The sequence below is a fragment of the Mytilus edulis genome, chromosome 1 (assembly GCF_963676685.1).
Source record: "Mytilus edulis chromosome 1, xbMytEdul2.2, whole genome shotgun sequence".
NCBI lineage: Eukaryota > Metazoa > Mollusca > Bivalvia > Mytilida > Mytilidae > Mytilus > Mytilus edulis.
The window spans coordinates 4,715,416-4,737,054 of record NC_092344.1 but is presented as its reverse complement, the minus strand read 5'-3'; the positions used below and the strand labels follow the sequence as shown (position 1 = coordinate 4,737,054).

General features: G+C 31.0%; 1 protein-coding gene across 1 annotated transcript; it reads left to right on the top strand.

Annotated features, from left to right (window-relative positions):
• The first annotated feature begins 3,975 nt into the window (after positions 1-3,975).
• On the top strand, positions 3,976-17,845 carry LOC139522450 (PDZ domain-containing protein GIPC1-like). Its single transcript, XM_071315957.1, has 5 exons — positions 3,976-4,784; positions 7,292-7,661; positions 10,947-11,047; positions 13,534-13,615; positions 14,472-17,845. Exons 1-5 carry the CDS (start codon positions 4,476-4,478, stop codon positions 14,660-14,662), a joined length of 1,053 nt encoding a protein of 350 aa, XP_071172058.1. The 5' UTR covers positions 3,976-4,475; the 3' UTR covers positions 14,663-17,845.
• The last annotated feature ends 3,794 nt before the right edge of the window (positions 17,846-21,639 follow it).

Genomic DNA, 21,639 nt, shown 5'->3' with positions numbered 1-21,639 from the left:
CCCAATCACTGCCTACCATTCAGCATAGCGTGAAAAAAGTTAGCTTTATGAAAAAGCTGACAAATATTGAATTCGTCAAAAATAATAAGTCGAAAGCTTTAGATGTGTCCATGATAATGATAGTCAAATATCCATCCCGTTAATTATCTTCCAAAAGTTTTAATAATATAAAATATTTTCAAATGTATTTGATGGAACCAATCTTTTTTCAGACATGGGCCATAAAAGAGGGGAGAAAGATACCATAGGGACATTCAGACTCATAGATCGAAATTGAACTGAACATGTCTAAAAAGACAAACCGACAAATAATAGTACACAAGGCACACAATAGAAATTTGTAAAGAATAAACAACTCGAACCCCATCAAAAACTTGGGATGGTCTCAGGTGCTTCTGAGGTATAGGAATAAATAACATCCTGCAGCCGGTTGTACAAAAGTGTCATTGTGTCATTAGCTTAATGAGTCATTTAAAAGGCTTAATGATGCATTAAGTTGTTAATGTGACATTAGTTAATGAGTCCATTAAAATGTGTTGCACGAAGCACAATAGTCTATTTGCCAATTACCGATTTGATTCTATTAGGGAGCTATCATTTGATTTTTATGGGGGGGGGGGCTAGGATGAAATTTGAAAAAAAATAGGCAGGACAGGAGTTTTGAGTAAAAAAAAAAGGCAGGATGAGCCACTTGCAAAAAAAAAAAGTCAGGATAAACTAAAAAAAAAAAAAAGCAGGACCGAATAGAGTGAAAAATAAAAAGGCAGGACAGAGATTACAACTAAAAAAAAATGCAGGTCAAAATTTTTCATCCTAGTATTTAAAAGTATTTAGCTAAACAACAAATTAATGTAATTAAAAGATTTAAAAACCTTATAGATTACTCACATTACGCACAGGTAAATTTGCTCTTTCTGCTAGCTCTCCACTGTAAATAAAAATTAATGTCCCTCATTAAAGGGAGACAACACAAATAAAGGTCTCTAATATAGGGTCAATTACGGGAATTGGCAAATAGCCTATTGTGTTGCTCATTAACTAATGAACATTTAATGAAGGGTGCGTCATAAAACTATCGTTAAATATTGGTTTTCCCCTAAATATTCCCCAAATTCCCCAAGTTGTAAACATCCGTCGTCTGCAAAGTTATCATCAACAAGTGTATGTAAATGCCTGCTGGTGCTTCTATAAAAACGCACATCAATAGATCTAAAAAAATAAATTAACTGAAATAACCTTGATCACGGAACTGGTACAGCAAAACAAATAATAAACGAGATTTAAACCAATTAATTGAGATCAACTGAAATAACATGGAACTGATACAGCAAATCATTTCATTATCAAATAACAAATTTAAGTCTAGTGACGGTACCAGTTCCGTGGCAGGTGAAAAGAAGCGTTTGGAATGGAAGCATATTACCGAAAAGGTTAACTCTTTAGGTGTGTGTCGCAGATCAACAACAGAAATGGCCCAACTTGCATTCAGTGACAAAAAAGGCATTTACGGAAAAGGCCCGTGACCAATAGAAAACTGGCGGTGGTCCACCATAAAAACCTTTGACGAAACACAACTTGAAGAGAAAATAGTGGCCACCTACAAGGATTGCGGCAATGCCCTAGTTGCGGAACCGTAGCTCATAGGTCCTTATGTTATCATTTGACTAATTGCGGACCATAGAGCTACGGATTTTTCCTATTTCAAAACGTTCAGAACTGTTTCCCAAAAATTTATTGTTTATAATCCATGCAAAGCTTGTTAATATATAGTTCGTTAAGTTATGGTCCGCAAATAGTAAAAAAAATAACATATGGACCTATGGGCTACGGTTCCGCAGCTAGGATTGCCGAGTTTGGGGATGGAACTCTGACCGAGGAGTGGAGTCACCAAATGAATTGATGCAATATTGACAAGGATTCCAGTCTTGCTACAACGGGATGTGCTAAAATGAGAAACAAATCAGTTAGAAACGCAATGAACCGAAACGAAACGAAATAACACTCATTTTATATGATGTAAAAAGGACAACACTGTGATATATGTATACATATTTGCTAAAATAATAAACGACAGACAATTATGACAGACAGCTACGATCGACAACAACTGAGTTACATGTACATAAAGAATGTGATAGGGTTTGAAATACGTTTGCATAATTTTCCGATTTGTAAATATTTACACATGAAGCACAGGATCTGCTAACCCTTCCCGAGAACATAGGATCAAGCATGATTATTTTATAGTAGGATTCATGTTGCTCAGTCTTAATTTAGTTTTGTATTGTTTTGTGAACTTATTTTTTTTTTTTTTTATTGCCATGGCACTGCATGAAAGTTTCTCTTCCACTTGTCAGTTTTGAAGAGTTCTTTGCCTCTTTTTTACCAATTCGTGGTATACTCGCGAACCAAATATTATATGGTCTCGTAGTCTAACATATATTATACCCCACGCAACGAAGTTGCGGAGGTTATAATGTTGTTTTACCGTCCGACTGTCCGTCAGTCCTTTTCTCGTCATCGCCCTTCCTCTTAAACCACACAACTGAATTTTATAAAAATATTGTACACTTTATTAAGGACATTCTATGTACAAAAATGTAGATGCATGAGCATATTGACAGGAAATTATAATTCGGGTTATTGGCTTCAATATACTACTGCAACAGTTTGTCATCGCAACTGAATTTTATGAAACTTTTTAGTTGATGAGGAAATAATTTGTAAATGTGCATATCCACAAGAAAAATTTTATCAGTTGACTTTTGTAGAGTTGTGAGTCTTTGGAATCTGGTGAGATTTTGTTTGTCCAGTTACAATGTGGGGTCGTTGGGTATGTGAACGTGCTCACAAAGGTCCGTTGCCAATGAAACAACTCTCCATTAGAGACCAAAACGAAATACAAGGTTGGCAACTATCGGTTACTGTAAGGTCTTCAGAAATGAGCAAAACCTTACCGTATAAATCGAAATAACAAAGATAAAGACAAAAGGTACAAATCTGAGAGTACTATTCTATATATGACTATCAATGGGACAATTATCCACAAGAGTTTCCTAATAAGTAATTAGCTAGTACTTCAATTCCTTCAATCCTAAATGGATTATATATGGCCGTGAAGTCGTTGTTACAAATAAGAATTTTAAAAAGGTCTATACCATGCTTAATCTGTTTTCAAAGACACAACTCTTGCTAAGTATTTGTCCTACATCCGTGCAAACTATGTTGTTTTCCCCACAAACAATATTGTTTTTGTTTGTGGATCATGTTAGTTTAATTACTGGACAAAGGAATTGCGCGGTACTGAGAATAAATTGAAAGAGAAAAAAAACATATACAGAACGATATTAAATAATGTTTCAAGTGTAGGAGCCAAGGTTCCTTGTCGAAGACCGTACTTTGACCTAATGGTTTACTTTTACAAATTGTGATTAAGATGGATATAGTTGTCTCATTGGCACTCATACCACATCTTCTTATATCTATTATAGTCTTCTTTTATTTGTATTTGTATAGTGATTAAGATTATAACACAATGTTGACTGCTGTACCCATATATTTGACTATTTTACCTATAATGTCTGTTTATTTTGCTAAAACAATATCAAACATTGTTGTCAATTTAATGGAATATGCGACTGTCATACAAGTGATAGATTTAGCTAGCTATAAAACCAAGCAGGTTCATTCTACCATTTTTACAAAAGGAAATGCGTGTACCAAACACGTCCTCCAAATATAACAAATATGTTGTCAATCAAGAGATCAAGTATCTTGATAAAGTCAGTTTAGAGAATTTTCTTTGAATCAGTTTGTATCTGACCTTCCTTATACATTTTTACTGAGACTATAGTAGTCTCAAATTTTTATTACCGTGATATCATACACGTTTTCCATTATTTCACAAAATTTCCAGACATGTTTCGCCACTGTGTTATATATACCGGTACCCTCACCGGTACCACTTTATTTTTTGAGGTTAATAGTATGTTGAACATCTGGTAATTAATGGTAAACAAACACAATGAAATCTTGATTGGGGAAACACCTGTCTTTGAAAAAGGCATTAGCTATTGATTATTGGGAGTATCAATCACAACAAATTAAAAGATTCAGGTAAATGAGAACTGAAACATTAATGTAAAATATGGATTTCGATAAATTTTTTAATTTCATTGAATTGATTTCCTTCTGAGCAGTATATATCTATTTTAGCCTACATGTATTTGACAAAATGTAGATTTCATATAAAATTTTAAGACGAAGGCAGGTTTGATCGATCTGAGTCGAACCGGAAATGACGTTTTTCGTAATCGACTGTGTAATCCCATAGACAGGTATAACTTCCGCTTTACCTATGTCACATTACAAAGGTGTAAAAACCAATATAACTAAGGAATATATAGCTTTTATTGATGGTTAGACTGGCTTAAAATAACCAACACCAGTGATTTATATACATTTAATACTTAAACATGCATAAAATATTCGGCAAGAAGTCTAAAAGTAAGGACAATTTAGCGGATTATACACAAAATTCCACGCAAAATGATTTGCCCCGCCCAGCAGCAGAAACCAACAGTGTGCCTGAAACAAATGGTACATCAAAACAGCAGCCACCAGTTGTTCAGAAGAATGACACTCCACCACAACCACCAAGACCAAAGCTTGTTTTTCATTGTCAACAAGCTCATGGCAGTCCAACAGGAATTATTTCCGGGTTTACAAACGTAAAAGAATTATACCAGAAAATAGCTGATTGCTATGACATGCCAGTTTCGGAGGTAAATAAACTTTTGTCAGTTTGTTATTTCCAAATGTTGTCTGGGAGTGAATATTTAACTCTACAAGATAAAAATAGATAATTTTACAATGGATAAAGCATCATTTTTTGAGACTGTCTTGTCATAGCTTTTGGAACTAAAGAACAAAACCCATACCTTATGTCAAAATAAAAAAAGATGTGGTATGATTGCCAAATGAGACAACTCTTCAAGAGAGCAAATGACACAGAAATTTACAACTATAGCCATAATAGGTCACCATACAGCTTTCAACAATGAGCAAAGCCCAAACTGCATAGACAGCTTCATGTATGAAAGGCCATGAAATGACAAATCAAGATATTAATGGTTCCAGGATAAAAAATAAAAGGAAAATCAATTCAAAAGCTACACTCAGAGAATGCTAGCTTAGGACAGTAGTGAAACATAAAAATGAACTGTGAAAATCATTTGGAAAGTGCTCGACTCATCAGATCAGTACAAAAACAAAAAAATGAAATACTCACAAGAGTCAGTTGAAGAGGAGGGTGGTAGTTACTGAAAGCTACAAAATGTAGCTCATTGACAAAGTTCAATTATTGTTGGTATCAACTTGGTAAGGTTATGTTTTCCTAGAATTAAATAACAATCCATGCACCTCCAATGGATTTAGTGTAACTTCTGTCATTTGTCTGTAAAGGTGAGATACATGCAGACATGTAAGCAGTTTGAAAAAAGTATGACCTTATAATTTAAATACAAATGACGTTGAATATAAACAGGATGTACAGTTGATGTAGTTTTTGATGTCGCAATAGCTTTATTTATTACTTTATTAACGTAATCGTTACATCCATGACTTAAAGCAGTGAACAGTTAGACTTTTTCCTCCATCCTCTATGAAATACAAGTAATGTACCAATTACCAAACCAAGTCTACATATTGATATTGTAAAATATGAAGATTTTTGGTGAGTGAGCCTAGCAAATGAGATCAAATAGCCTTCATATTGAGTCGATCAGCTGACATTTTACAATGTCAATATGCAGTTAATCTTATAATTGATTTTCCGGCTGTATTTGTGTCTTTTGGAAGTGTTTTCTTTGTTTCACCAGCAAACCAAAAGATAGCTTGATAAGTTCAGGTCAAACATTTTGACGTTGCTGGTAATTTGTCTGGGTCAAATTTATCAAGGCTGGGTCAATGTATTTGATGTCACAAAGCTGTGATAAGCAATGGTATTAGTAGCTGAGCAGATAGTAATATAGACAGTGGGACGACCAGTAAATGAAAGTATAAAAAATAATTACTTTCTGACATCATTATTATTAATTCTGTAATATGATATAATTATTCCATATTACAGAATTTTCTTTATTAAACAGTGATTACTCAATACCCACAACATGAACAATGAAAATTTATTATAGAAAAACTAATCCAAATATTCAAATTCAAAATGGGAAACCTGTGACCAAATTACCCAGCCGCAAACAACACAGTAATTAACACATATACTACACATACTCATTAAGTAATGTGTTGTTCCGTGATTTTTTTATTTACAAGATAATTGAATTGTTAGGTGAGTTATTCTATAATTTTAGTGTACATTTTGAGTGCATTGTAATTTGTATGTTTGTAGGTGGTATTATAGACAGAAAATTTCATGATTGAACTGTCTGTGTTGATTTAATCCAATACATTTACATGTATATATATTGATTTGTGCTGAAACAAAAATATACACATGAATGTTTATAATGGATGGGTATATTATTATCTATTATAGGTTTCTATGGCAATAGAAACTACTTATCTTAATATGTACATGTATATGATTAGAAGCTAGGTTCGATAATAGCATTCAATTTCTTCAATTTAATTTTTTACATGTACAATATACATTCAGCAATGTATGTTAAGGTTATAACTACATCTTGTATATATGACATAATATCAATTTGACAACAACTCAAAAAGCAATAAAAACAAAATATATCGTGCATTTGTATAATTTAGTCATTTTTTAAGTCTCAAAGTCTCTAATACTTGTTTAACCTTTACGCATTATGCTTCTATATATGCTTCTGATATTCTTTATAAAAATATTTGACTTTGAGTTATTGACAAGTTGATAATTTATGTCTATAATAACATTGTACAAATGTAGTTAATTACAGGACCATCTCTACTTACAGCATTGTGGTGTGTTGATTGTCTTTGTGTCTCCTTGGTAAGACAATGTAAAACAATTCAAACGAGAAAACAGTTACTGTTCTTGAGTTGTATGTATCCCTTTATAACTTTATTTGCAAGTGGGGCATCATCTGTGTCCCATGGAAACTGTCACTGTCACATCTTATTTACTTTTCTCAAGTAGAAAAAACATGTGATGGCAAATTCTTCTTGAAATATAATCTGCTGAATATTTTGGTTTCCTTAACCGAAAGGTTTTTCAAACAGAATAAGATATTCCATGGCTTGAATAATGAAATAGAACTACAAGTTCTTTTTTTCTTTTCAGATTTTATTTTGTACGTTAAATACACATAAAGTAGATATGTCCCGACTTCTTGGAGGTCAAATTGGATTAGAAGATTTCATTTTTGCTCATGTAAGAGGTCAACCAAAAGAATGTGAGGTCACAAAATCAGAGGATGCTCTTGGACTAACTATCACAGACAATGGTGCAGGATATGCATTTATTAAACGGATAAAAGAAAACAGTATTATGGACAAATGTCCGCTCGTTAGTCTTGGTGATCATATAGAAAAAATAGATGGTAAAAGTTTGGTCGGATGTCGGCACTTTGAAGTGGCAAAAATGTTAAAAGAAATTCAGAAAGGAACTACTTTTACAATTCGAGTTGTGGAACCAATGAAGTCAGGATTTTGTAAGTACATATTTAATGTATACAGTTTATAATTGTAAAGCCTTTTGATGATTTTTTTGTACTTGTCCCTTAAAATGGTTTTTCCTTTGAAGTTTTTTTCCTGATTTCCTTGTTTTTAGAAATGTAAGTAAAATATACATGATGTACACGTGTGTAAATGACATTGTCTATATATACAAGGAAACTTGTGATGTTTAAATGTTTAAAAAAATATTTCCTTTGTTTTGTATTCATTTTAAATTTAACTTTAATATTTTATTAAACATTTTCTGCACTTTGGATGAAAAATAGATTTGTAGTTTGAATTGCTAAAATTTGAGGAAATAAATTCCAAAAGGAGTTCAAGGATTATTTTCATTGTTTTTGTTGCACGCAGCGGACTTGTTGGGTAATTTGTGTTTTTATGGTTTTGTTGTGAAGTATGGAAACCTAAATTTTATTTTGTTTATTTATTTTCTATTGTCAACTGTGCAGTGGAGTTGTATATTTTAGATGTTTTATAATTTATCAAAAAGAATATTTTACAGAGCCATCAAGATTATGGGTGTTGACTATTTCTGCATTTTGTGCAGCTTCAAATTTAAAAAAATACCACAATTAAAAAAATCATTATCAAAATGATAACCATGGCAATATTCATAATGCAAACTGACAAATAACATTAAAAATGACATTACAATTTTAGAGTAGTCAATATTAAAAATGGTATTACATGTACATCTAAATAAAGAGCAGTCAACATTAAACTACATTGCACATGAAAGCCACAAACAACCGAAGGCCAAATAAGATGCTCTGACGTGTTAAGCAGTTCCTTTTTCTCTACTGTCACCTGACTTGTAAAACCTGATGATGAATTGTCTTTTAAAGTACATGTATCAAGCTGATAAAAGTCTTGTTTTTACATGCAGATGATGCATTTGTTTCTGAGGTAATTGTAACACATTCATCATGGGATCCACTAGTTAGGACATTTTATTTTCATGGATGAAAACACTTTGAAATTTTCAATTTAATTAAAGGTAAACTAATATTTAACCCATGAATGGTCATAGAGATGCCTGTCTTTTCTCTGTTTGATTACGATAGAATTGTTGATAGCAGAGTTGCATGCATCAATGAAATAATGTGTAAAAATTAAGACATTTAGTAAAAGACATTTATATTCTATAAAGAATAATAGAATTGAAACATGACCTAAGGCACCAATCTTTCATAATTTTTTCAAATTGTTGGATTTTCATTTTCACTTTCTCTGACAGTATGTTCCAGAGGGGAATTAAAGAATGAAAACTAATTGATTGAGATAAACTGTTGTTTCAGTATTGTTATAAAGACAACAGATTTTTTTCATTATTTGATGGAAATTGTAAAATAGTTGGTCAAATGATAGAAACTTAGAAACGTAAAATCAAAAGGGACCTTACATCAATGGATATAAACAATTCCACAAAGTTTCATGAAAATTGGTTTTAGTCTTTTTGAGGAATGGTTGATGTGTAAAGATTATTGTTTTTGCATTTTATTTAGACCAATACATTTAAATAGCATACATGTATTTCACTGTCATTCATCAAACATAAATAAAAGTTGGAATAGGAAAATTAACATGAGACTTTAATTGTGCATGTGATAGTTAACTGCCTGTATTGTATAAAATCCTCAATCCAATGAAGATCAAATACCAGTGTCTGTAAACTTGTATACGTAACATACTTAAAAGGACATGCAAAGATCATATCACATTGGGTAAATTGTTACAAGATTGGAAAACAAAAGGGTTTCCATAGAAACAAAAATAATATATCTCATAAAAGTCTGCAAATATAAGGGTGATATTTTGTTACATTAAATGTATCAAATGAACGGTAGACAGACAAGAAATTAACAAATAAACAACAAGCACTACTAATATCAAATGATCGGTAGACGGACAAGAAATTAACAAATAATTAAAACAACAAGCAATACTAATATCAAATGATCGGTAGACAGACAAGAAATTAACAAATAATTAAAACAACAAGCACTACTAATATCAAATGATCGGTAGACGGACAAGAAATTAACAAATAATTAAAACAACAAGCAATACTAATATCAAATGATCGGTAGACGGACAAGAAATTAACAAATAATTAAAACAACAAGCAATACTAATATCAAATGATCGGTAGACAGACAAGAAATTAACAAATAATTAAAACAACAAGCAATACTAATATCAAATGATCGGTAGACAGACAAGAAATTAACAAATAATTAAAACAACAAGCAATACTAATATCAAATGATCGGTAGACAGACAAGTAATTAACAAATAATTAAAACAACAAGCAATACTAATATCAAATGATCGGTAGACAGACAAGAAATTAACAAATAATTAAAACAACAAGCAATACTAATATCAAATGATCGGTAGACAGACAAGAAATTAACAAATAATTAAAACAACAAGCAATACTAATATCAAATGATCGGTAGACAGACAAGAAATTAACAAATAATTAAAACAACAAGCAATACTAATATCAAATGATCGGTAGACGGACAAGAAATTAACAAATAATTAAAACAACAAGCAATACTAATATCAAATGATCGGTAGACGGACAAGAAATTAACAAATAATTAAAACAACAAGCAATACTAATATCAAATGATCGGTAGACAGACAAGAAATTAACAAATAATTAAAACAACAAGCAATACTAATATCAAATGATCGGTAGACAGACAAGAAATTAACAAATAATTAAAACAACAAGCAATACTAATATCAAATGATCGGTAGACAGACAAGTAATTAACAAATAATTAAAACAACAAGCAATACTAATATCAAATGATCGGTAGACAGACAAGAAATTAACAAATAATTAAAACAACAAGCAATACTAATATCAAATGATCGGTAGACAGACAAGAAATTAACAAATAATTAAAACAACAAGCAATACTAATATCAAATGATCGGTAGACAGACAAGAAATTAACAAATAATTAAAACAACAAGCAATACTAATATCAAATGATCGGTAGACAGACAAGAAATTAACAAATAATTAAAACAACAAGCACTACTAATATCAAACTGGTTTAAAATGACTCGACCAATGTATTTATGAAGTTACAACGTGCATGGATTTTATGTTATTCCCTCTGTATATTTTACATATATTACGTTCAGTGTAACTGTTTTTTTTGTTTTTGTCTTATTAAATTACAGTATGCATATATATTAGACTTTAAAGTTGATTTTGATATTTAACTCCTTTATAGCATTTGTTGAACAAAAGCAGAGTAAAAAGGGCAGTAGTAATATCGGTTCAGGAAAACAGACATTACGACTACGATCAACAGGACCGGCCACCGTGGAGGACGTAAGTTGTTATAAATAAGATTGTCTGTTTTACTAATTTATTGTTAGCTTAAGATATGTTACATACATGGAGGTAGCTTTACATGATCTACAGAACATAAAATGAAAGTAAACGATTACATCCAAATATATAGTGATTATGAATATGAGTAATAGGAAATTCATGGTATACATCAGTGAGACAACCCAATAACAAAAATATTAAAAAACACCTAGAGTGCATATGAAGCAGGATTTTCATTTTGTTTCTATTGTTTTTTCATGATCATTGTACATACATGTTAAAAAAAAATGTTTGATTTCTCATCACCTTACTTTTAAAGATGAAAAATGTAACTTTTATTCAAGAGAAAAAGTAAACTTGATAGTTAACATTGCTATGATAAACTTCCTGAAACCAGAGATGTACATTGTTTAGATGGGTTTATACATCTATTATGAAACAAATTATTATTTTTATAGTTTTTTTTTTTTTTTTTAACCTTAAACTGTTCATAGTTATTGAACCATGAAATTTGAAAGTCAGTCACGTTTTTCAAATAGCAAGCTTCTGTTCATTTCAATGTTAAACACCAAATATAATTGACATTTCAAATTAGCAAATGTGCCATTGTATTTGTAAAAGATGATTTTCAAGAGGATTTTAAAATTGATTTAAGATTGATAACCTACTGAACCGTTCAGTTTAAATAATTTCATTTAAGAGGATGTTTATTTATCAGATTAAAGTCATGGTATTTAATTTACTTTTGGATAATTCTAGAGTAAAGTGGATTATACATGATAAAACAAGCCAAGCAAGTCATTTAAAATTTAAAGGGAGCCACACTATATAAATTCAACTTAACAAAGGGGTTTGTTCATAAAGGTCCCAATAGAGCCCCTACTTCTAATTTATTTTCAAATTAGGATTTAATGGCTGACATATCACAGTGAATCATATTTAAAAAAGGACTAGATAGAAAAAATTACATGTTGGTGGTCTTTTTATCATGTAAATTTCTCACCAATATATAGCAGATGGGGGGGGGGGGGGGGGGGGGATATGCCTTAATTACCTCTCCATTTTTTGTTCATAAAGAAGCACTCTTCTTATTCACTGATAATATTCCCATGCTTAAATCCATATTGATAAGGCTTTTGTGGATAGTTGTCTTTATTAAAATTCATACCAAATCTCCTTAATATTTACTGGAATCCAAGTTTTTGAAGTCAGAGATGTAAAAATCAACAATGAGTTGTTTGTTCAAGAGGGACACATATTATTGCCAATATCTGTTCCATATAGACATGTTTTTGTATAGATAAGACACTTGGATTTCCTGTTCGAATTTTTTAACACTAGTCATTTTTTGGGCCCTTAAGAGCTTGCCTTTCAGTGTGAGCAAAGGCTCTGGTTGAAGGCCTATAATTGTTAATTTTTTATAAATTGCGACTTGGATGGATAGTTGTCTCATTGGCACTCATACCAAATCTTTTTATTTATATTGACCTTGACACTTCTCAATAGCCTTTTATTACTTGTCATCTGAAATTAAACTTATGGTTTTAATAGATATTTTTATGAAAATGTATTTTAGAGTTCCAACTCTGATGAAGAATTAAATGAAACTGATGCAGACAAAGCTGTATGAACTTCCTCATATAATGAACACAAATCTACCAACCATGCACACATCCTTTTTTATTGTTTAATGATGTATTATGAAAAGGTTTTTTCCAAAAACTTCACTCTTGCCTGCAAATTATGATATTTTTAGTTTATCAGTACCCAGTATCAATTCTCTTAGTTAAGCTAGCTCAGTGTATACATAAAAGGTCTCATTGACAACAAACCCATATAACTTTTCCCAATACTTTATTATTGACACATTTCTCATACAATGTATATGTTAACAGCATTTCCATAAGTATATTGATACATTCAAGACATACATTTTGTGCATTTGAGTAAATTTTGACTTTATGTAGATTTCAGAAGAAGAAAAATGTTGCTATATAATTATTATCTGTATGGGTATTAGGTTATGTGTAATGATGATCACGAAAGCTGTTCACACATTCATTGTGAAGTTTTGTACATACATGTATCTGTCACTATTTGTGGGGGATTTCCCCCATGGAGGCTCCCAAATTGAAATTTCGAAAGAGCATTTTTGTCCACAATTTTAAACAAAACATATAATTTTACAATGACTTAAGGCTTATACAAGTATGAAGAAGCCAAAAAACAACATTAAAATGTATTTGAAGGCTCCCTTGAAGGTTTTGTAGGACTATGACAGCCATCTTGCATGCAAAACCCCCATGGGCATTTTGAAAAGTTGGCAGGTATGACAATGTATATGATGACAAATCTGCTTTCTATGTATTAATTGAACAGTTATTTTTTGCTACTCCTGTGAATAAGTTACAGTAATATTTACTGACTGCAGTTCTAGTAGTGTGATTTATGGTTGATACATTAAGGTATTTTTCTTATTTTAGGTTGACGACTCTTCTAATTTAGCTATAGACAAGATCAATGGTTTATTAGAGTCATTCATGGGTATAAATGATACAGAATTAGGTAAGACAAGATCAATGGATTATTAATCATTCATGGGTATAAATGATACAGAATTAGGTAAGACAAAGAAGTACAAAGAAGAACAAATATATTTATGTCCCACCTACAATATTAGAAAGTTTTCTGATTTGTGTGTTATTCCATTCATCCCTGTTGTATTAATGGGTTAAAGTTTTTTTCAAAGTAATTTGTGAAGAAGTTCAGAGGCACATTAAGTTCACATGTTTATTATAGTGTCAACTTTATAAATGGTATGTCAAATTACTACTGTGATACGGTGAAAATAGTTTTCTCAAAATAAGGAATTTTATAAGGTTGTATACTATAAAATTATGGACAGATCAACTTGAAAATGATTACACATGTTCATTATGATGTGAATTATTTGTCAAACAAGGAAAATGATAATGCAAGGGGCATATATATAGTGTAACTGTGTTATTTATAGTCATTAGGGTAATTGAAACCATTTGTCATAATTTTGCTTCATTCTATGTCAAACTTAAAAACAATTCCGAAAGTACATAAATGGTTCTGTGAACTTGGTGTTCAACACAATGAGAAATAATATTTCAACATTGTCAAACAAGATTTCAATTACCAATTTATGAATGAACTGATCCAAGTGACCTAGGACCAATTTGGGAAAACGTGCCATCGGAAACTGTATAACATAGAGTCATGTTCTTCATGATATATTTTTTTCTGAGAAAGAACCAATTGGAAGGTTGTGTTTTATGATCACAGCAAACTAAGAAACAAACTTTTTAATAATCTCTGCAATTGTTTCCCTTTAAGATTCCACTCACAGTCTTAGATTTTTATAATGACAATTTTTATCTTTACTCTTTTACAGCACAACAAATATGGGATATGGGGAACAAACTAGACAACCCAAGTGATTTTGCCATGGCAATCGACAAATCAGAAATTAAAGATTTTGGATTCGCTGATGATTTCGTGTTTGATCTATGGGGTGCCATAAGTGATGCAAAGAGTGGAAGGTTGAATAAGTCAGATGTCAAAGACTTCAGTGAACAATTTTAAACATGGGAGAGAGATAGTTAATTTTATCATTGAAATAATGTTATCAAGATATGTCAAAATTAACCGGTGGGGCATAGCATTATTTTATTGACACAGTCCTGATATTCATACTCAAAAAGCTCTATTAGATACTGATAGCATTCCTGATCAGTTCAAAAAATAATACAAAAATAAAAGTTTAATTATGCAAATGTTTACGAAAGAATATCGAGCTCGTTTTGGTTTTATTATTAATATACATGTTCCGCCTTATAAGAATTTTGTTTTGGATGAAGATTATGATTATTAATAAACTTTCCAAAAAGTTACTTAAAATAAAAAAATTAGAATCAGAAATGGAGAAGTTGAAATAACTATTATCAAACTTGTTGAAGGTTCTGTGTAAAAATTATTATTTATAGTTTCATTATATTTTTAGAACGACAAGGAACTACCATTATATAACGCTCTAAGAGTTGATTGATATGTCCCAGAGAATTATGACAATTCAGTGTTTTTTGCGACCGTATGGTCTTCATTTAAATTTTGTGATATTTGTTATGAATTATTGTTTGTTTTATGACCAATTGTTTTATATGTGTGGAAATTTTGCATTTGTTAATGTCTCATTGCTGTGACTAATTCCATCAACGATGAAAAGAACATTGATGATTTGTACAATTGGTAATTAAATCGGCTAACACAAAAATATGTAATTTAAATACCTGTATATAGATTTATTTGCATAATTAGCTCACAAAAAATAATTAAAATAGCTTGTTTTATAGAAGTTACAATGAACCAATTCAGAAAGGTGTTGAATTGTGGGAAAAATCCACTCTTTTTGACTTTTTGTTTGTCTAGACGTCATTCATGAGGATTCTGACACTGTCCAACATTATTTCCAAGGACGCAAATTGAATTTCTGAATTGCTGCATTGTCTATTTTGTGGATTTGAAATTTTTTTTGAATAGCCTTGATTTAGAAATTACATATTATTTTTGAATTATTTATGCCATTTAATGGCAAGGGAATTTTTCTTTAAGGGTTCATATATATCTTAAAGAAAAGATTGTCTCATTAGCTAAAGAAATCCTTTCTTTTATAATTTTCATTGGGCTGTTTCTGTCTTGTTTTTTTTATGAGTTTTTAGAATTTACTTTATTATAGTGCTCAAGAGATTTGAAAGAAGTGATGTCGTTGATAGGCAATTTTTAATAATGTTTAGATAGAAACATTTTAATTCTCTTACTTTAAACCAAAAATCATCAGATGCACTCATTTTAATTAGCCATTATTATAAGTGATTACAGTTATATTAAAAAAAAAAATGATCATAGAAATAGCTAAATATGAACATTTACATTCGGTGCATAAAATCATTTCTTCCATCTTACTTTACTGTTCTTTTTCATGTTTTTAAAAACTATTCATCGTTTAAATGCAAGAAGTATTTGCCACTGGACGTTAAGCAAATAACAATCAATTATAGCATTCAACAGTCGTCTGTCAGCCTGGTATTTACATTCATGATTCTTTTTATGTTACAAATATTCTGTAAATTCAGAAATTATTGCCTGCATTTATTATTGCGAGGTTTCAAGAATGATCACAAAATGTGAGATTTATTTTTGGGTTGTCAGGAAAATTTTTATATAGATATATTTGTGACTGAAATCAGAATGCAAGTTTTTGTCATTGCAAATGTCTCCCATTCACATTAATGGCATTAATAAAAACCTTGAATTAACAGTAGTAGCACATGAATGTCAAGAACTATATTTCTAGAGGTTTCAATTTAATAGCTATCATCATAAGGCAAACTTACTGAAAATATCATATACACAAATGTTATATTTAAAAAAATATTATAATGTCTATTGGTATATTCACTGAGAGGTTAAAATACAAAAAATATTTCAGAATGCAAGTTTGAATGAAAGAAACATTAATAATTATGATTTTAAAACTTATACTTAACAAGTATTAAGTATATATTTCATTTCATACATAAATTATCTTAAGTTACTTAAAAAGCAGAAATTAGTGACTAGCAATTTCTGACTAAGAGGCAATTTTACATCAAATTAATAGAATGTTTTGAAAAGTTACCTTATAATTTTTTGAGTAAATAATGTAATCTAAATTGTGAATGTTTAGTACATACAGCTGCTAAGACAGGTTGATATTTTGAGCTTTACGTCAGAAGTTTATTGTTGTGAATGTTAACATGTGTGATATCATTGTGGTAATTATTGTGTACATTCCTGTTATTTTACAATCTATTTCGTTCATGTGATTACATGTTTGTTCATGTTGTGTTTGTTGTCCATTCAGAATTAAGGATTGCTCACATGTACTTCACACATTCCTTGCCATAAATTTACTTTTCTAGTTAAAAACACACTCATTTCTTGACATACATTTACTTTTCTAGTTTAAAATGACTTAAAAGTAATTAAGCAAGCTTCTGTAGAAACTTATTTATTTGATCATTTATTTCATTTCTCAACCTTTGAATATTGTTCTAATCATCTTAATATTTGTAATCTAGAACATGTAGAAGAGGTCCACAAGTTATTTCCTAATGGATTATATGAATAGTAAAAACAATTGGTGTTTGTATGCTTCTATCATATATATATTCAGTTTAATATTTTAAATGATAATAGAAGAAATAACGGTTCAAATATCTAAGGAAAATAAACTGATAGAAACAGTACTTGTATAATATGAATGATTGATGTTACTTTTTAACAGCAAAAGTGTATTTTGAGCAAGCACCTGCTGTGCATTGATCACCATTAAGGAAAATGAAATATGACGATCATAAATGGTAATATGCATATCAGATTTACTTGACTAAGATAAAAGATTATCTGCACAAACAAAACCAATCATTTCAAAACTATTTTAAAATATTTCACTTGTGGAACAGGTTTTACTGTTACAGAATTTTCCTATAGATATATTTTTACTATATACTTGTTTAAGTGTTAATTTTGTTGTCTCTAATTCTCTATTTAATTTTTTACCAAAATTATTTTTATTGGAAACTTACAAATGGATTTTCAATCAAATAAATTGGAAGTTGAGAACCAATTATCTTGAGTGCTGGTCACTTTACCATATATATTTATTGATCACTCGACTCATGCTAGAATTGTGACAAATTGAGATAGGAATAAAATGATGAATGTTCATATTTGACTTCTATTATTTTTAGCCAATGCAGAAATTTAAAATGACTAATGAATCATGCAAGTTGTTTGTTTAGTTTGTCAAAACTACCATGACAGACTTACATATCTGTTAGCCTTTACCACTATGGTATGAGTTTGGGCCTTTCTTGGTTACATAAAAAAATCAATTGGTGCACCTCACAAAGGCTCACATACTGTAAAAATGTCTGTAAAAATCTTGCTAGTAATTTTCCAAAGATCATGGTTTCATTTTGATAATGATGAAGTTATTGCAAGAGAACTATAAAATTATAATTTTCTAATGATGGATTTTATCAATGTTCTGGGTCATTTGTGTTGTTTAGCTTCTGGTTGATTGACATTTTTTGTACATCCAAAACAATTTCCACAACACCATGATATGAAAAACAATGGCTTTTTCTGTTGCCTGTACAAAATCTCTAAACAAGGAAATACATTTTCTCCTTTCTAGCTGTCATCAGTGATTTTATGGGGAGATCATTTGCATTGATTGGTTGTTGCTTTATAAGAGCCAATCTGCATGATAATCTTGCAGTGGTGAAAACATGACAAACAAAAACAGGCTAAAACTTACATTAATCAAAGCTAAAAAAAAAATTAAGGGGAGATTACTCCGTAATTTACTATCATTCTAACCAAAAGTTTCTTGATTTAAATTACAAACATGCAGAAATGATACACCAACGATTTTGATCTCAGGATGCTGGTAACATCAAATATGATTGTAAGGATGGCTGGTTTTTTGCTGCTGTGAATTGAAATTCTTCAAAATTGCCTGATTCTTACAAAGACCGGCATGTAACTTTAAGTGACAAACATTTAATGCATATTTAGGACAATAGACTAATTTAAAAGTGAATAAAATATACATATGTAAAAAGTCCAAAGCCATCTTTAGTAGTGGAAATTTGAGAATGGATGTCCTTATAAGTGTTAATTCACGAAGTTTTCAAAGTTCCAAGCCCATAAATGCTGCACAAATCAGTGGAATGGAACCATACATAAACTCAATCTGTAACTCATCATAGTAAACAAAATCAGCTCATTATGTGAAAGCATTTATAATTGTTAATTTCACAAAAGTCCAAAGTCTGGATTCGAGCAAAAGTCAATGAAGTAGAATCACAAGTACAATAGATCTAACTCACCATAGTGGAATAAATTACTAAAAATCAGCTCAATATGTGAATGTGTTTAGATAAAAACTCTACATTACTGTTATTTTCATAGAATGTTCGAAGTCCAAAGCCTGCTGTTTGTGACAAAAAACTGTGGAGAGGAACTAATTGCAAACTTATCTGTAAATTATCATAGAAGACTCTATTCATGAAGGCATTTAGAAAAAAAAGTCTATAAATGTTTGTTGTGGAATGATGGTAAGGGTACAAATAAAAAGATATCTGGTATGAACAGCAAAGAGACAACTAACCATTAAGATAAAAATACCTAGATATGGCAAATTCCAGGTCAACATATAGCCTTCAACAATGACCAATACCTATATTGTATAGCCTGGTATGAAAATCTAATTAAAACGATGTACCAGACTTATACTTAAAAAGATGAATGAAAAACAAGTATGGTAGATGACCAATGATTACCACATGATAACACTGGTGCCTGTTATTATGAGTAATGGAATAATTATATTTGTGTACCATGCATTGTCATCATGCATGTTAGACAGTTTTCACTCTACCTCATTTCATGGATCAGAGAAAACAATTAATAAATGGTCGACAAGTTCATATCTCAGATACTATAAGCTAAAGGTCTTCCTTAGATAATGTATGGAATGATATTAAGATGAACATATTTTTCTGTCAGGTATCATCTGACCTTGACTTAATTTTCAGGGTTTATTGGTCAATGTTACTTTTTGCATTTTGGTCTGTTTCAAATACCATTGTCATGGATCAGATGATGATCCTGCTTGCATATAACATTTTATTTTACCTCCTATAGATTTATGGGGATATGATTGGTTAATGGGCTACACGTGGTGACTATGTATATTTGATATAGGGTGTCCTAAAAAATACATGCTCTAATTGTATAGTTTTATTGTTGATATTCACCCCAATTTGTATCTAGTGTTAAATTATGTACTTATATGACAGAACTTTCTTGGTATTCCTATTTATTGGAAGAGTTTAATACACATAAGTAGTATACCTAAAACGACAAAGTTATTCTTCATTTACCTGTAGATATATAAAAACTGTTTTTTTCTAAAGTGATTATTTTCAAAGGGTTAAATATTTCACGGTGGAGTTTTGCCATGGCTTTGTTTGGACTATTTTGTTTGCTTTTTGGCCTTGTATGTTTGTCTGTAATATTTTATTAACTTTGCATTCAGGTATCGCAGATCAAATTTGTTCGTTCATAGTGTATTAATTTACGTTTTTTGATTGAGTTAAGCCTTCCAATTGATATTTTATCGTGTGGTTTTCTATGTTGTGATGTTATGCTATTGTTTCAGAAAAAGGGAGAAGGTTTGGTACCATTAAAACGTTTAATCCCGCTGCAAATGTTTGCACCTGTCCTAAGTCAGGAATCTGATGTACACAGGGGCGGATCCAGTCATTTTAAAATGGGGGGTTCCCAACCCAGAGTAAAAGGGGGGGGGGGGGGGGGGGGTTCCAGCTATATGCTCCCATTCAAATGCATTGATCAGCCAAAAAAAAGGGGGGGTTCCAACCCCTGGAACCCCCCCTCTGGATCCGCGCCTGTGTACAGTAGTTGTCGTTTGTTTATGTAATTTATATGTGTTTCTCGTTTCTTATATAGATTAGACCGTTGTTTTTCCCGTTTGAATGGTTTTACACTAGTAATTTTGGGGCCCTTTATAGCTTTTTGTTTGGTATGAGCCAAGGCTCCGTGTTGAAGGCCGTATATTGACCTAAAATGGTTTACTTTAATAAATTTTTTATTTGGATGGAGAGTTGTCTCATTAGCACTCACACCACATCTTCCTATATCTATTAGTTACCGTTTAGGCTTAGCAACCATATGGGGTAATATAAGGAGTTACTTCCCTTTCAAAACAAAAAAAATGCCACAATCCTTTATAACAAGAGTGCACAAGCTGAAATATCTCGCCTTCTTTTCTAATCGTTGATATTATGTTGATAGTCCTAAATATAAAGTTTTATAACAACTGTCACATAAACTTAACATTAACAAAGAAAGTTAGTTAAACATTGAACAATGAACAATAAAAAATGAGGTCAAGGTCAGATGAACCACGCTAGGCATGCATGTACAGCTAACAAGTCTTTCATACAACAAATATAGTTGACCTATTGCTTATAGTTTAAGAAAAACAGACCAAAGCACAAAAACTTAACACTGAGTATTGAACCATAAAAATGAGGTCAAGTTCAAATAAAACCTGCACGACTGACATATTGATCATAATATATTTCCATACACCAAATATAGTTGACCTATTGCATATAGTATTAGAAAAAAGACCAAAACTGAAAAACTTAACTTTGACCACTGAACCATGAAAATGAGGTCAAGGTCAGATGACACCTGCCAGCTAGACATGTACACCTTACAATCATTCCATACACCAAATATAGTAGACCTATTGCATACAGTATAAGAAAAACAGACCAAAAACACAAAACTTAACTATAACCACTGAACCATGAAAATGAGGTCAAGGTTAGATGACATCTGCCAGTTGGACATGTACACCTTACAGACCTATTGCTTTTGCTTATAGTATCTGAGATATGGACTTGACCACCAAAACTTAACCT

Excerpts from the sequence above, each read along its gene's own strand:
- LOC139522450 (XM_071315957.1), top strand. The coding sequence starts at position 4,476 with ATGCATAAAATATTCGGCAAGAAGTCTAAAAGTAAGGACAATTTAGCG. Across the intron at positions 7,662-10,946 it reads ACCAATGAAGTCAGGATTTT|CATTTGTTGAACAAAAGCAG; the intron begins GTAAGTACATAT and ends ACTCCTTTATAG. Across the intron at positions 13,616-14,471 it reads TATAAATGATACAGAATTAG|CACAACAAATATGGGATATG; the intron begins GTAAGACAAGAT and ends ACTCTTTTACAG.